The 16,877-nt window shown below is 45.0% G+C and overlaps 1 protein-coding gene across 1 annotated transcript; it reads right to left on the reverse strand.

Annotated features, from left to right (window-relative positions):
• Positions 1-813: 813 nt before the first annotated feature.
• LOC127296379 (UDP-glycosyltransferase 83A1) lies at positions 814-3,494 on the reverse strand. Its single transcript, XM_051326441.2, has 2 exons — positions 2,883-3,494; positions 814-1,861 (listed from the first exon to the last, which is right to left on the reverse strand). Exons 1-2 carry the CDS (start codon positions 3,385-3,387, stop codon positions 957-959), a joined length of 1,410 nt encoding a protein of 469 aa, XP_051182401.1. The 5' UTR covers positions 3,388-3,494; the 3' UTR covers positions 814-956.
• Between the last annotated feature and the right edge of the window lie 13,383 nt (positions 3,495-16,877).

The raw sequence follows: 16,877 nt of genomic DNA on the forward strand, positions 1-16,877 counted from the left end.
ACCGCTGGCGAAATGGGAAGCGCCGGCGGTAAGGACCTGAAGCTCCTGTTAATATTACCGCTGGCGAAACGGGAAGCGTCGGCGGTAACCTGATGCCCCTGGCGAGATGGGAAAGCGCTGGCGGAAAGACTTACCACCGGCGAATTGGGTGAAACGCCGGCGGTAACGGCTACTTACCACCGGCGAATTGGAAGGCGCCGGCGATGAGGCATTACCATCGGCGAGGTGATCGCCGGTGAATGCGAAGGCGCCGGCGGTAAGCCATTCCAGGTCGCCGGCGGTAAGCCTTTCCCTATTAGTGGACGCATCTGTGGTGACTTCGCTAATTTCAAGATCTAATCCGCCGACTCAGTCATCAGAAGGTGCTCATAAAAATAGGGTGTGTGTGTGCGCGCGTTCATAGGAGTGAATGTATACGCGTGTATGTAAGTGCCTACGAGTTTGTACTATGTTTCTAAAAAAAAAATTGTTCCTTAAGTTACTTATTGTCTCTCACATGCGCTTGCTTTTTATTCTTCTGGAAATAAAAAAACCCTCCGACATGTAGGATCTTACATGTAGAGTACCGCATACAACTCACAACCTAATCTGCCTTTAAGTTTTCTTTTCATTTTAATGTAACATGTTTGTTGTTTGTAGCTTAAGACATGTACGTACTTTAAATAGTTACACCATACGATAAGTTCTGTCTTGCGCTTAAGGAAAAACTTCATATTCCTGACTTTTTCGGCTTTGCCGGGAAAGTTCATAGAAACATATCCCAACATCCATCTTACATTGACTGATATATAAATATATAAGCAAGACAGAACATTCACTAGAACCATGCCTTAATATAGTGTGTTTGATGAAACAATGAATGTAAAATGTACGCAACATTCTTGTCATGTACTAACAATGAAAAATCTCAAAAAGGATACTAGCTGACCCACGGACAAATTAACATGTTGTAACATTCACCTTTTAAAATTCTCCATTAGAATATTTAAATTTTTCAAAGATGCACCCTCTTCACTCATGTTGGTTTCTGCCATCTTCTTCAACTTCAGCACCCTTTCCTTGACAGATTCATCCTCCAAAAGGCCATCCAACAACTCCACCATCCTCTGTTTCGTCACCACCCCCCCTCCCTCAGCCGATGCAACCCTTAGCCCCACCTTCCAAATGTCACAAATGTATGTTTGGTTCGTAACCTGGTCAAGGAAGTACGGCCAACACAACATGGGCAGCCCATTACGGATGCCTTCTAGTGTGGAGTTCCACCCACAATGTGTAACAAAGCACCCTACCGAAGGATGCCCCAACACCTGCTCTTGTGGTGCCCACCCAACCACTTTACCCTTCTTGGACCCATCCACGTCATCCGCAAACTCGACCGGGAGTTTTCCGGCTTGTTCAGGCCTAACAACCCAGAGGAATGGGCGGCCGGAGGCCTGGAGCCCAAGCGCGAGTTCATGGACCTGCTCTGCGGTCATGATGCTGATGCTCCCGAACGCCACATACACGACAGAGCCACGGGGTTGTGTGTCAAGGAAGGACATGCATGTGGCATCTTCGGTGTGCCAAAAGTGCCCTAGAGGTGCATGTCTCGTCGGGCGCCGCCATGTGCGGAGCGGGCCGATGGGAATGATGTTGGTTGGTGTAGCATCGGTGAAGACGGACGGCTCGATGTCGGCGAATGTGTTGCAGAGAAGGTAGTCCGCCTTTGTTGCGGCAGTCTGCGCGATCGAGTCGAGGTAGTGAAAGACCATGCGCTCGGCCTCAGGATTTCCCATGTAATTCCAGGCGAGGAAGGTCGCGTCCATGGGTGGCGTTGACTCGGTAAGATGGAATGAGTTGTTCTTCAAGTTAAGAGGCGCTCCTGCAATATAGGACCAGTTTAATTTATACTTTACTTAAAATACATCAAAGAGTATAGACGGACACTAATTTCTTTCCACCTAAGGCCCAGGTGCGAAAATTAACAAATCGTACTATTGCACAATACTGAACAACTATGGTCGGATTTGGTAAGTCATACTCCCTCATCCCCATTTTATGTTACGCATAATTTTTTGTGCAAGTTAAACTGTGCAAACTTTAACCAAAATATAGATAATAATACGAGATCTACCATGTCAAATGCATATAATATGAAAATACATTTCATAACAATTCTAATTTTTTTATTGTATATGTTCATATTTTTATTAATATATGATTAAATTTTACAAAGTTTGACTTTGACTAAATCTTATATCCAACATATTTTTGGCACGAGGGAGTAATACTCTAAGACATTGGAATGAAACTTAGAGCAGAATGCGCACATGGCCAATGCTGATCCAAGACCGTCGTACTAAAATGGATTAGTCATAACTGTTGTTCGACAGACAATAAACTGAATACTGAGAGTGAACATACAATGAAACCCATAAAACTCTAGGGACTTAAATACAACAAAAAAACATGATTAGTGGTCAAATATGTTTCACTGATAGCCCATTTTGTGAAATATCAGGTGTTTTAAATCAAAGAGCAAAAAATAATGTACAAATGGGTGGAGACTACATGTGAATTTCATCATAAATGTAACATTTTCAAAGCACAGAATTGTGTAGATGTTGGAAGGGACTTCCGGCAGAATGCACAATACGAGGGTATCCTTCATAGTCTAGATCGGATAATCACTAGCATGTGACTCGAAGTCGTACACATCCGCCTATATCGAACTATCGAAGGATCGAGGTCTAGAATGAAAACGGACAAAGTGTTGTTGGACAAGGACATGTGACTATGTGAGCGCACACAGTGAAGCATCTAAATTCATCACGGCTGATCTTATCTTATTCTTAGGACAATAATAAGAGTCTCCAATAATCATGGAAAATTGGAAACATTACCGTCGTCATCGATGACGCCATCGCGTATGAGTTTCCGGGCGTTGACCATCGCTGACAGCACCGCCGCGGAGGCTGGCCAGAGCGCAGCCGAGGTGATCCCGCGACGCTTGACGACGTCCAGCGCGAACGACATGGCGACGTCGACGACCACGCACGTCACCTTCCCTAGCCCCTCGCCGTCGCCGTCGAGAAGCGGCTCCAGCTGCGGCGGGATGTCCACCTGGATGGCGGCGTTGAGCAGGACCAGGTTCTCGTGGCCTCCGGCGTCTATCCCGTCCGCGACCGCGACGAGGCGCAGCCTGGAAGATAGGCCTGTGAAGGTCGTGGTGGCAGCGTCGGCGGCGGCCATGACGCGGTCGTGGTTGTACTTGGTGTTGACGAAGGTGACGTCGAAGCCGCGGTCGAGGAAGCGGTGGGCGAGCTCCATGAACGGGATCACGTGGCCCTGGGCCGGGTAAGGGAGGATGAGCACGTGCGGCGGCGCAGGCGCGGCGGAGGCGGCCATGGTGCTTGCTTGTCGCGTGGGTTGGAAGAGCTGCTACCGCGGTTCTACCGTGCTCCTTAAATACATGAATGCTCCAGTTAGCCGGGAGTACTGTGCGGGTCAAACCATCCAGCCAGCATGCATGGGCGGCTACGAGCGACACTGTTGACCAGTTTTAATTGGGTACAGTTGATTTTTCTGCGATGCATCTTCCTCCTTGTGTTTGCTCAATTCATGGGTGGCGCCCGCGTATGTTTCAATTGTTATATACTTATTATATTGTCGGATCCCTCAAGAAAAAAAAAATCTGCTTCTTGCTATCGTCAGCGGTTGCGTGTCTCTCCGAGTGAAAGCGAGGGTGGCGTGTTATCGATCTTCCTGTGTGAAAGATAGACGACAGTGGACCTAAGAATAGTTATCAGCGCAATTTTTTTCTGTGACGAAGTCAGCGCAACAGCTGTGGGACACGATGGCCCAAGTCTGAAGACCATGGGCTCCTTGCCTCACTTAAAAAGGCCAGCAAAAGCCCATGCAGCGTTTGAGACACATTTCATGACATGATAAATCATCACTGATTTCTTGTCGGCGAGATACAATCTGTATAACTCGGAGAGAAGAAGATTGAACATAATTGTCATGGTTAACGACCATATCAAGTCGGACGTGAGGCAGTGGACAAGAGCGAGCAAGGGTCGTTTCTTCCTTCTGGCAGAGTGAGTGAAATGGTTTTCTGTTACTTTCTCCGTTAATAAAAAAATATCGGAAACTTATCTAAGTTTAGATGTATATATACAGGAGAGTCTAGATACGTACAAATTTAGATAAACTTTGATATTCTTTTATGAACAAAGGTAGTATGTGTGTCGGTTGTAGTGGTGGAGCTTCAAATAACTACACGACGGCGAAACAGAAGATACGAGAGATTGCGGCGAGAGTTGTTTGTTGGACTTTCCGATGACGGTATTTACACCTCATTCTCTTCTGAAAGGAATTGTTGAGTTTGACCTTTTTTTTCTCTTGGGTGAAAATCCTTGATCCGCCCACCGATAATCGTTGAGTTGTTGCTTGGTGAAGAAGGAGTAGTCGAATCTATGACTCCAGCGGCCATATTTTTCAGAGACGGTACCAATTAACGAGGGGTAACCTCAACAATGTCCATGGCTATGGATTTGGGTTTCATGGAAAGAGGTGTGCTGGTGATTTTGTCGGCTTATTAGACAAATAAGGTGGTCCAGTGTTATTACTAGAAGGCTCAAAACGTCGGGTTCCTAGAACAGATCTAGGGTTGCAAAGATTGTGTCTGAATCAATCTAAGTATACCCTTCCTATTGGCTTCTCCAGACCTTTATATGAGAGGCCGGATCTGAGAGTCTAATTCGGGTCGGTTACAAATACAACGATGGGCCTATGCCAATGTTGTCTACTTGATGGGCTTTTCCTTGCCAATCACATCTTCTTCCTAGGCTTCAGATGCTTCCGAGTCCTTTTATTCTCATGGGCTTCATGGGCTCCTTCCCGGATCCATACCAGGGACTGTCAAATTTGCAGACTTACTAAGTTATCCTTACATGTAGTGCATTATGATCCTACTTGATTTAGCAATGAACAAAGAGTATAAATTACAATTTATTGTTCACATACACCGGATTGTAGCCATTACAAGGGAATTTGGATACGAGATAGAGAAACAAGCAAGCGGTGAGAAGCACAAAGATAGGTTAAAGGAGAGCCATTTGTTTCGCCGTGATCTTTGATGACCTATGTCGACGATCTATTCAGTCGTATGTACCCTCATCTTGTACCTTTTTAGGCTAGGGTACCTCTTAGTAACGACACAAAGTACAACAGGTTCGTGATATTTTTTCGATAAAGAAAATATATTGATATCGCGAAGGTACCAATTAGATAGGGCTTCTGCAATAACACAATGCTCTAATGGAAGTACGGATGCACACATCCAACAAAAAGAAGAATAATTAAGATAAAAGAGAAAAGTTCTACTTTACTGTTCTTAGTCCTTGTAGCATCATCACAAACACCAGAAACACGACCTAAAGTTCAAGTTCTTCAAAACCGAAGCCTGCAAGAAGAAAACAGTGTACATGTGCCATCATTGTTCGGTCATAGATCTTAAATTTTCACTCTGAAGAAAATACCGTCTCTCAAAATAATATCTTCAAAAAGACCATTGGAAGGCACAACTAATTAAATCCAGACTTGGGATTTTCACCCTCAAATGTAGACTTTGAACTTCTCCTATGATATATTGCTTGCACCCGCGGCATGTGAGAGTATTTCTCTCTCTAGAGGCATTGATTTTGTAAACCGTAGTTAGGTGTTGCTTATGATAGTGATTGATGTTATTACTTTTTTTTATTCGATAAAAGGGGACATCAACTCAACATTTGCATACAAAAAAGCGAAAAAGGCCTCAATACAAGTAAACATCTGTGAAATTATATCTTCGCCTAAGTAACTGGAGGTCCAATTCTGAGATTACGCTGCCACCTATGTTGGGAAATAAATTTCTTCATCATGTCCTCCAACCGTATAGACATCTTTATAAAGAAGTCGTGGTTCTCCACACACTGAAGAGACGACCATGAACGAAACAAAGATGTGTATCGGTAGATAACCCGCATAATATAATTTTTTATCATTAAAAACCTTTTTATTTCTACATAGCCAAAACGACCAAATAACGGCAAGCTCTTCCATCCTAATAAGTATTTTGAACCTATGATCTACCATTAATCTTGGCAACGCTGCGTGGCGGATATACGATAGAACTTATTTAGATGATTGACCATATAGGTCTATGAAACTGGTATTGGAAGAATAAATATCTTATTGTCCCATCAAATACATTTTGTTGTCTTGCCAATTATGTTTTCATGAGATTATGCTTCCACCTATGTTGGGAAATAAATTTCTTCATCATGTCCTCCAACCATGTAGATATCTTCATAAAGAAGCCGCGGTTCTCCACACGCTGAAGAGCCATGAACGAAGCAAAGATGTGTATCGGTAGATAACCTGCATAATAGAATTTTTATCATTAAAAAACTTATTATTTTCACATAGACAAAGCGAGCAAATAACAGCAAGCTCTTCCATCCTAATAAGTATTTTGAACCTATGATCTACCATATTAAGCCAATTATCGAAAATCTTGGCAACACTACATGGTGGCTATACGGTAGAACATATTTGAATGATTGACCATATAGATCTAGCAAACTAGTATTGAAAGAAGAAATAGTTTATTGTCTCATCAAATACATTTTGTTATCTTGCCAATTATGTTTAACAAGGTTGTCCTTAGTGGGGATGATGTTGTTACTTGTTAGTATTGTTCATTTTTTCAGTATATTTTTTCTTAATAAGTTGGTTGTTATGTGCGTCTGTAATGTTTCAATTTCTCTTGAGATCATATCGTACTATCGTCATCTTACAATTATTTTCTTGATGGATAACACTCAAATATATGTATTAGGTTCCGCTTTCGGTGACGATAATGTGAATGGAAATCAATATAAGATAACAAAACCACCCGCTCATGTGCTTGCTTCACAAGCAATATATTGTTAAGTCACATACTAATACAAATAGCTCAAGTCGGCTTTGTTTGATAGTAGAGTGTTTGTGGGGATTAGTGCAGGTAATACTTTAGAGTATTGGGTGAACTTCTAGCATCATTCAATTCCCATAAAACATCAACCCCAATCCACCAGGTAGGAGTAGAGTTTTGGGAATTGAGAAAAATATACTAAGGTTTAGAGAAAAATGGGGATAAGCGAATATTAAACTCGCTTGATACTCTAGCACCAAATTTGTATTTAGAATAAGTAGAGATTTGAAGTTTGCTGAAAATTATTCTTGCTAATCTTCAGTAAAACTCTAGCACCAAATAAGGGTTCACGAGGGAGGATCGAGGGCGTCACATGGTTTACGTTGACGTCCGATTCTATGCAACACTATCATTAGAAGGGAAGGCCATGCGAGTATGTCAATGGATGCTGGCTTTTATCCCTTTAAGATTCCTCCGCCCTGCCTGATAAAGCTCATCATTAGCCATTGCATCACACTTCAGTCTGCCCTCGCCCCTCATCCTCCTGGATCTTCACGTTGATGTTAATAAGGCGAGATTGAGAGTCTGTGACCTAAAGTCAAAATAAAGTGAATCTAACTCAATCTACAAACGCAGCACATCATTTGCGGGTCCTTTTGGTTAAGCACACACACGAAAGGCGCTCGCGGCGAGGCTAGGTAGCATGCCGGCCGGGCAAAAGCCAGATAGCTTTGCGTCTTTTTCGATCAAATAGCTTTGTATCTCTGACCTGATCGCACTAGCCGGCGTTATGAGTCGCGGTCTACGATCGAAACGTGCCTTTGATCAAGCGTGGCGTGCTCAAAATCTTGGTCCCGAACAATGTCGCCTCATAGCTTGGTAAACAAAAAAAAAAGGCTGCATTGTCATGCGGCAGTTCCGTGATGGTGACATGGTGTGTGTGATCGCTGTACCTGTATATCAGCAATTACCCCTGCGTTACTTAATGTTTAGTTCACCTTCCGGACAGTTATTTGCGATCCAAAGTCATGCCCATCGTGTTCGTAAACACTTTTCAATATAGTGAAGTTTGCTGGCTGATGCCTGTGGTTTTTCTCCCTCTGTTGGAGGTATTTTTCACGTTGAAATTTATGTCTCCATTTTAATTTCCATTTCGCTCTTTGTTATTTGCTTGTCGCGTTTATTGTAGCGCCTAGCGCTGCCAATCACGTTGCATAGCATCTAGTAAACATAAACGAAATTAAGGGCACGCGTGTTGCGTGACAACAGGAGATTAGCTGATATCTGCATATGTGGCCTTGGAGCCTCCATGCCTCGAATGGTAACTCATAAAGCAAGCAAGGATCTATGGGAATGTGGCATGGACGCATGGTATATAATAGCGCCGACGACAAAATGATGGGGCTCGTGGAGGAGATGACGCATGGCTCTAATCATGGTGTTTTGCCCGGCCTAGCTTAACTAGCTCGTGGTCAGGCGCCAAGCCAAATCCATGTGCAACTTGTGAACTCCCCTTGAGTTCGAGTGTGCTTTGCCCGGCCTAGCAGCTCTCGTCCATGACCGGCCTGCGCGAGAGCTCGATCGATTGGGACCATCATAGAGCGAGCATCGGTACCGCTGCCGATTCTGCTGCTATCGCCACCGCAAAGGGGCTCGCAAAATAGAGAAGGCTTGTTTCATTGAAGCCTAGCTCGTGATCTTTGGCTATTCATTGCCTTCCGGGGAAGGCGCGCGCATGTTGTGCCGAGAGAGTCGCTTTGCGCCATGGCTGGGCTGGTATGCGATATCCCGGGGGCTGAAATCGCATCATGCCATGCCACCCGCCCCCGCGCGTGTTGGTGTTTAGCTAGCTAGCTAGTTCGCCACTGTTGTTAGAATAACACAGTCATCCCTCGTGGAACTAGTAGCATAGTCTCATGATGGTAATCTGTACGATGTATTTTTTTTCAATAAAGGATACTTTATTACTTTGAGAAGCAATTACATCCAGCCTCTGCATAACCAGGATGCACACAGCCTCTGCATAATCTGTACGATGTATTAGCTGTGCTGCAGATGGAAAGGACGGTCAAAAGTATTTAGCTAACCTAACACCGATTAAGGATTAGATGTGCTGGAGATGGAAAGGATGGTCAAATGTTCGTGGTTTCATGTTTCCCATTAGCAACGCACTTCAGATTTCTAGATCGCAAGTGAATGTTTCTTATTACGATTACTAGATTAACTGAATGTGAATAGTGTAATTACATTGTACCATTGTTTGGACGGGCACCAGATAGGAATGCGCGCTTGGGAAGGAAACCCTAACCCCATGTTACACGGGAAAGAAAGGCGTGACACATTGTGGACTGTGACTGAAGCCTTGTGTTTGGTTAGTGTCAGCTTAGTCGAGTTGTGGAAGGCGGAAATGGCATTTTTCTAAACTGAGAGAATGAGAGGGGATCCGATAAACTACTACCGATTAACACTATATACAATGACATTTGAGGACAAACTAGTTATTGACACTTCACACACTAGAATTTCTATTTGGTCACACTTGTACTACATAGCCTTGAACTCCAACATCTCCAACTTATTAGCTAGATCTATATTTTCTAAATGGGCCCTACTAAGTTCTCTAGATATTTAGCGATGACATGAAAAGTAGTACACATACGCACACATTATAATATAATAAGGGGCATAAGTAAATTGTTGGAATAATATGAAAAAGTTGCTTGCTTAGTTTATGGTGAAAACAACTACAATAAAGGATCCCCCCCCCCCCCCCCCCACATTAATATTCTCACTTTTTACCACAAAATACAATTTCGGTCTACCAATAGAAATTATTCCTAATGATATGTGAGAACTGTATTAATTTTTACCTTCATAAAAAGGTGCATTTTTGAGTTGTAAATATTGCTAATTATACCTAAAACTTAATTATCGATATAATACATCGAATAATGTAAAGTAGTAATACGTACGTTAAAGGCTAGTTAAGTTATGACGAGCTAAAAAAAGGTTACTACAAACATTTGGAAGCGATTAAAGTATTGACGAAGAAGGCAGGGCCGGCTCAAGAGGTGCGACGACCTGGGGCCCATCGAATATAGGGGCCCATATCTTATGCGTACTAACCTAAGGGCATAGTAGAAGGAAAAAGACGCACGTTTTGATCTATCGCACAACAAGGGCATGCGTCCAGGAAACCAAAATATAGATTTCCCTCGATCGCGGTTGACGTTTCCTTTTCCTCGATCGAATCTCGCACGGAGTCCTTGTCTGTCGCCTCATCTCCCTCATCCCACCTCTGAAATCCCTAGTCCCTATTTTGCTAATCACACATGGTAAAGATAGTATGAGACATAGGCACAGGATTGGGTAGAGATTAAGATCAACAGGTAAATCTTGATTTAAAAATTCAACAAGATGCTTCTGGCCGACTCTAGTTCATGTGCTCAATCAAAATTATCAATATGTGACTGCTCGTTCTTTCTTTCCGAAACAATGGCTGGCTGCAGCTGCTTCCCTTCAGTTTGTCTGTTCCTTTGAGCTCATTTGTGGAGGGGCCGGACCTGCTGCGTCAAAAAATGTACGGAACTCTCATTTCTCATGATTACTTGAGGTTTGTAGGTTTGTTGGCACGCTATTTTCTGCTTTGTTCACTCTACCATTTATGATGCATGGTTTAAAAAAAGGCATATCAGATTTTTGATGCTACTGAAAATTATCAGTGCTAATTAGTTCATACAAAAATTATCTATACATGTATGCAATTGATTTTTTTTCCTCTGTTGGGCCTATTGATAGAGTTCGCCTTGGGGCCTTCAAAATCACTGAGTCGGCCCTGGAAGAAGGTTATCCAAAATTGTGTAATGCACAACAAAAAAAATCGAACAACGGTACCTTGCAGTTGGTGGGAGTAACTGTATATAAATTGTTAAGTGTGAGGCTTTGTAAAATTTCTTTTTGTGGGGATGACCATATACATGTTAGGTACAGAGATTCGTGCTTTCATGTTTCCGATTAGCAGACGCACTTCAATTTTCCTTTATCTTTTTCCAAAATGTTCAATTATCTATTAATTATTCTGATGACGAGTTTAGCTGAGTGCAAATAGTGGAATCACGTTATATATGAATATGTTCATTGCAAAAGATGCATGGTTGGAGCATGAGTACTTGGGTTCACTGTATACCTGAATACGCACTTCTTCTTTTTTTGCCACCAAAAGGTTCACCGATCTTTTTTTTTGTTCAGTTTTTATTTTGCAGCAGTAGTGTGGAGTATCAGTGGCATGCCTGTAGGTGGTCATTGCAGTTTTCAGTGCTGCTTTGTATGCAAATATCAGTACCTGGGTGCCTTCGGTTCTAAGCTACTCAATGCTCATCCTGCGGCTTTATTGTGCTACCCAAAACACTCATCAGACAACATGCGTTGTTTCTTGAATTTCATTTGTCTAATCCCGGAAAAAGGGCCATAACTATAAGAAAAGATGTGCATGTGCAGTGACTAAAAACAGTCCTAATCGCTGCGCAGCTTTATCATGCCACTCCAGGATCGACGACACTCTTCAGACAAGATGGCCTCTATATACAAGCGTGCCACAGCACAATCCACTAAACCAGGGACACCATGCCTGTCATGTTCGTGTCAAGAGCTGCTCGCTCGGCCATGGTGCGGTTCAGATATTAGAGTGCAAACAATGTACTTTGCACACGTAAAAAAGCCTCTGCGTTTGCCTCTGCATACCATACACGCACTCATAGTGAACTATAAGCAGCATTCGATACGGAATGTACTCATGGCAGAGCCAACCCGGTACATGTGGACGAAAAAGAAACAGTTCCTAATGGATTGCAACTCGACAGCTTTTCAAATACGCAGATGAGACAATACCTCATACTCCTTTGGAAAATATGGTGGGAGCAAAGTGGCTCCGTCGACAAATCAGATGAGAATATGTTGGATCGCATTTGCTTTTACTCGATTGTTTTCATCAGACGATATGCTGTATAGCACTTGCTTTCACCCAATTTGTTTTCTTCAGAGCTTCGAGGTGCACACCTGAGCCTGAAAGATTTTCAAAGATGGTAAACATGCCACTTCTCCCTGTCTCATACTCTCATTGCATAGTCTACGGTTCTGGAGTTCTGAGATCTTAGTATGAAACTATTGACACAAGAGTTCTCCAAGATCTTGGGTTTCAGTAAGACTTCCAGATGTGCTCTTTTACATTGTTTCCTAATCTTTTTTCTCAAGTTCGCGATCCTTTCGGAGGAGCATTCTTAATTGTGATGCCAATCGATCAATCTGTCTTTCTCTTCTTCAGGCGAGAGCGAGCGCATAAGTTAGATATCCAGCTATGATGCCGTCCGTGCGACCGTGGATGCCATCATAGACAGAGACAGATACAGATTCGAGCTTGTAATTATACAGCTTCAGACTTTAGAGATACATTTGGCTTCGTATTTGTTACTAAACTGCATGGGTATTACATGCAGGTTTGAGTCTTTGCATGATATACTATATCGTACGTCGCCTAGCTCACTGGTTGTCCACACAGATAATGCCTTCATCAAGCACTTGGATGGCCAGCGGGCCGACCTATCGATCGGGTCCAGCGTGTCCAATTGGATCCGCGCACGGTACAGTCGGGCGGCACAAACATCCGTTCATTAAATTTGAAACTGATCCATCGGCACGCACAGCAAACATGTCCTCCCATGTTCGCCCGGGTGCACCTAGGGCCCGCATAGAAGCGACCCAACGGTCTACTACCCTGTGGCGCCCAATGAAAGTAGGATGACTCCTGCTCTGGCCGCGCCGCCTGACACCTGCGCTCTTACTCTGGCCGCGCCGCCTGACGCCTGCGCTTCTGCTCTATCCGCGCCGCCCGGCGTCCATCAATGTCGGCGTTACGTTCTACGCTCCGGCGTCCAATGCTCCGACCCTTTATAAGCAGGCCAGCGCCGGCCATTTTCTACCACAATCTCTCATCTTACATTTCCCACCACCACTAGCACATGCATCACCGCAGCAATGGCCGACGGCATTGGCTCGGGGGGAGGGCACCTAGGATGGCCTCCGGGCCGTGGCCCATAGTTTTAAAAACCGGACCGGTGATCGAACCGGTAAGGTCGTTGGTTCAGGTTTTTACCGGTCAGACCGTCGGTTCACCGGTTCACTGTCTGGTTTTTAAGCTTTAAAATAATATATAATTACTAATAAATGTTGCGATAATTAGTAAAATATGTATGAAAAATATGATCGTGTGTCTAGACTGAGAATCTATATGAATAGTAATTCATATAACACGTTGTTGAATAGTAATTCATATAACACGTTGTGGTATACTGTCTTGTACGAATACAATATATTCTAGAGCCTAGTTTGGAGAACGCACCACCACCATAGTTTTGAAACATGATAGTCACGTCTAACATGTTATGGGAATAGTCTATTTTGGAAGCGTCACAAAACTTATCAGGGACACGACCATATAGTATAAAAAATCCATGTAGAGTAGAGTAGTAAACTGCAAAAAAGAAGTATGTAGAACGATAATAAAAAGATCCCGTCTCTCTAACTGACAAGAAATGTTCACAGGTGAGGTTGTTATCTTCGTCCAAGAACTGTACCAGGTGCGCGGATCGAATCCCACACAGCGCACCATCTTTTTAAGATAGTACTACTGTACGGGGGAGCTGAGCCGGCGGTTAAATGTCTAAACCCGGTGGTTGGACCGCGGTTTGGCCGGTTTCTTCCGGCTCACTGGCGCGTGCGGTCCAGTGCGCTTAAATAACCGGTGGAGGCGCCGGTTCCGGTTTTTCGCGGTTCAACCGGCGGTCCGGTCCGGTTTTTAAAACTATGCCGTGGCCGAGGCTGACCAGGAAGGAGTAGCGGGAGAGGCCAGAGTCAGCCACCAGCGTCGCCGTCTCCATCGCCACCATCGTCGCCCGAGCGCGTCGCCATCGACCTCTCTAGATTCGAGTTTGTCGTGACCATTCACCAGGACATGAGCTGGGACAGGCTGCGCCTACCCTAGAGGTTCACCTCGATCGTTGAAGGGAAAGAGCCCCACCATGTCCTCCTGCGCGTGTCCGGCAGCGTGACCGGCTTGTGGCCAGCGGAGGTGATGTTCAGCGATGAAGGCAGATGTTCCTCCATAACGGCTGGAGGCGCTTCGCCCGCTCGCACGACATTGAGGCCGGGCACTTTGTCGTCTTCAAGTACGACGGCCACGACGACTTTAGCGTGAAGGTATTCGACGAGATCACGTGCCGCCGCTACTACCACTCCAACGAGGATGACTAGGAGATGCCAAGATGAAGACTATGTAGTCTTATCCTATGTTTTTACTCAAGTTCTATTAATTTGATTTAAGCAAATCTGCCAATATGTATGCAACATTTGAGAAATAAGGGCATCTCCAACGGGGCGACGCAAACGGATGTTGAGCCATCGTTTGCGTCCGCCTGATCAAAAGATGCGCCTACACCTTGTTCCAACGGGACGACACATAGTGACCAGGGCGTCTGCAGAGACGCAAACGTGGCCCAAGTATGGAGCACGTTTGCGTCTCTGCGGACGCTGCGCGTTCGCGTCAAGTGACCACATTGGTTGTATCCGGGCCCGCTAGGCAGTGACTAGGTAAGTAAAATATTTCCGCATTGCTATTGATTGGCCAAAAGGACCATCTTTACAGAGATGGCTAGTCGAGTTATCCTAAAATTACAACGGCCGTACCTACTCGCCCTCGCGCGTCCTACCATGGCCGGGGTTACTCGTAGTCGCGCAGTCTACTACTGGCAGCCAGAGGCGCCGGCACCGTCGTCGAAGCACGACCGCCTGATGCACTCCTTGCACCGCGCACGCCGCCGATCAGACATCTCGTCCTTCCGCATGCAGCGTTCGAGGGCCTCGGCCAGAGAGGAGTCCCAGTGGACTCTCTTCGCTGTCTTCTGCACCGCCGCGTCCGCCGCCGCCACGTCGGCGTGGTAGCAGACCCGGTCCCTAGCCGCCACCGCTTCATCCCTGGCGGCTGGTGTCCGCCAGCTCGCGGTTATTCTGCTCGACTCGCGCGGGCACTGGTCCCGTCCACGCGACTGAATCTAGGTCGGAACACCGGTACGCCCGACTCATGGAGATCGCATGGCTGCGAGCTTCCTCCTCCGATGTCCGAGCCTAAGGACGAGATCGGCGTCCTCAGGTAGGCCCGTTAGGCTCTCGAACGACGCGAGCAGAGCCCGCTGATGTCTACGCACGCTTATATTCCTGTAGACAGTGTTGGGCCTCCAAGAGCAGAGGTTTGTAGAACAGCAGCAAGTTTCCCTTAAGTGAATCACCCAAGGTTTATCGAACTCAGGGAGGAAGAGGTCAAAGATATCCCTCTCAAGCAACCCTGCAATCACGATACAAGAAGTCTCTTGTGTCCACAACACACCTAATACACTTGTCAGATGTATAGGTGCACTAGTTCGGCGAAGAGATAGTGAAATACAAGTAATATGGATGTATATGAGTGGTAATAGCAATCTGAATAAAATATGGCAGCGAGTAAACATGCAACAGAACAGTAAATAAACGGTGTTTCGATGTTCGGAAACAAGGCCTAGGGATCCTACTTTCACTAGTGGACATTCTCAACATTGATCACATAACTGAAACTACTCTACACTTTCTTGTTGGATGACAAACACCATTCATTGTGTAGGGCTACAAGAGCACCTCAATGCCGGAGTTAACAAGCTCCACAACATTCGATGTTCATATTTAAGTAACCTTAGAGTGCATGATAGACAATTGCAATTATACCGAGTACTAACATAGCATACACACTGTCAACAATAGCTATGAAAGGGGGAATAGATCGCATCAATACTATCATAGTAATAGTTAACTTCATAATCTATAAGAGATCACAATCATAGCTTATACCAAGTACTACATGATGCACACACTGTCAACATTACATCATGGAGGAGGAATAGACTACTTTAATAACATCACTAGAGTAGCACATAGATGATATTCAACTAGATCACAAAGAGAGAGATGAAGCACATAGCTACGGTAGAGCCCTCAGCCTCGGGGGAGAACTACTCCCTCCTCATCATGGGAGACAGCAATGGCGATGAAGATGGCGGTGGTGTCGATGGAGATGCCTTCCGGGGGCAATTCCTCGTCCCGGCAGGGTGCCGGAAAAGAGACTTCTGTCCCCCGAATTGGAGTTTCGCGATGGCGGCGGCTCTGGAAGGTTTTCTGGAGTTTCGTCAATCCGTGTCGAAGATTTAGGTCACGAGGCATCTTATAGGCGAAGAGGCGGAGTCGGAGGGGCCACGGGGGTCCCACACACTAGGGGGGCGCGCCCCCTGATGTCTACGGGTACTTCTATTCTTGTAGACAGTGTTGGGCCTCCAAGAGCAGAGGTTTGTAGAACAGCAGCAAGTTTCCCTTAAGTGGATCACCCAAGGTTTATCGATCTCAGGGAGGAAGAGGTCAAAGATATCCCTCTCATGCAACCCTGCAACCACAAAGCAAGAAGTCTCTTGTGTCCCCAACACACCTAATAGGTGCACTAGTTCGGCGAAGAGATAGTGAAATACAGGTGGTATGAATATATATGAGCAGTAGCAACGGTACCAGAAAAGTGCTTTGCCCAGGACTGGCGTGTGGTTGATGGTGGTGATATTGCAGGAAGTACAGATGCAGTAAAACAGTAAACAAGCAGCGATAGCAGTATTTAGGAACAAGGCCTAGGGATCATACTTTCACTAGTGGACACTCTCAACATTGATCACATAACAGAATAAATAGATAGATGCTAGACTCTACACCCTCTTGTTGGATGATGAACACCACTAACTGCGTAGGATTACACGAACCCTCAATGCCGGAGTTAACAAGCTCCACAATATTCGATGTTCATATAACCTTAGAGTGCATGACA

The sequence above is a fragment of the Lolium perenne genome, chromosome 4 (assembly GCF_019359855.2).
Source record: "Lolium perenne isolate Kyuss_39 chromosome 4, Kyuss_2.0, whole genome shotgun sequence".
Taxonomy (NCBI): Eukaryota; Viridiplantae; Streptophyta; class Magnoliopsida; order Poales; family Poaceae; genus Lolium; species Lolium perenne.

Bases quoted from the DNA above. Each gene is read 5' to 3' on its own strand.
- LOC127296379 (XM_051326441.2), bottom strand. From the start codon at position 3,387: ATGGCCGCCTCCGCCGCGCCTGCGCCGCCGCACGTGCTCATCCTCCCT. The intron at 1,862-2,882 runs GTAATGTTTCCA...CCTATATTGCAG, and splicing joins TGGCGTCATCGATGACGACG to GAGCGCCTCTTAACTTGAAG.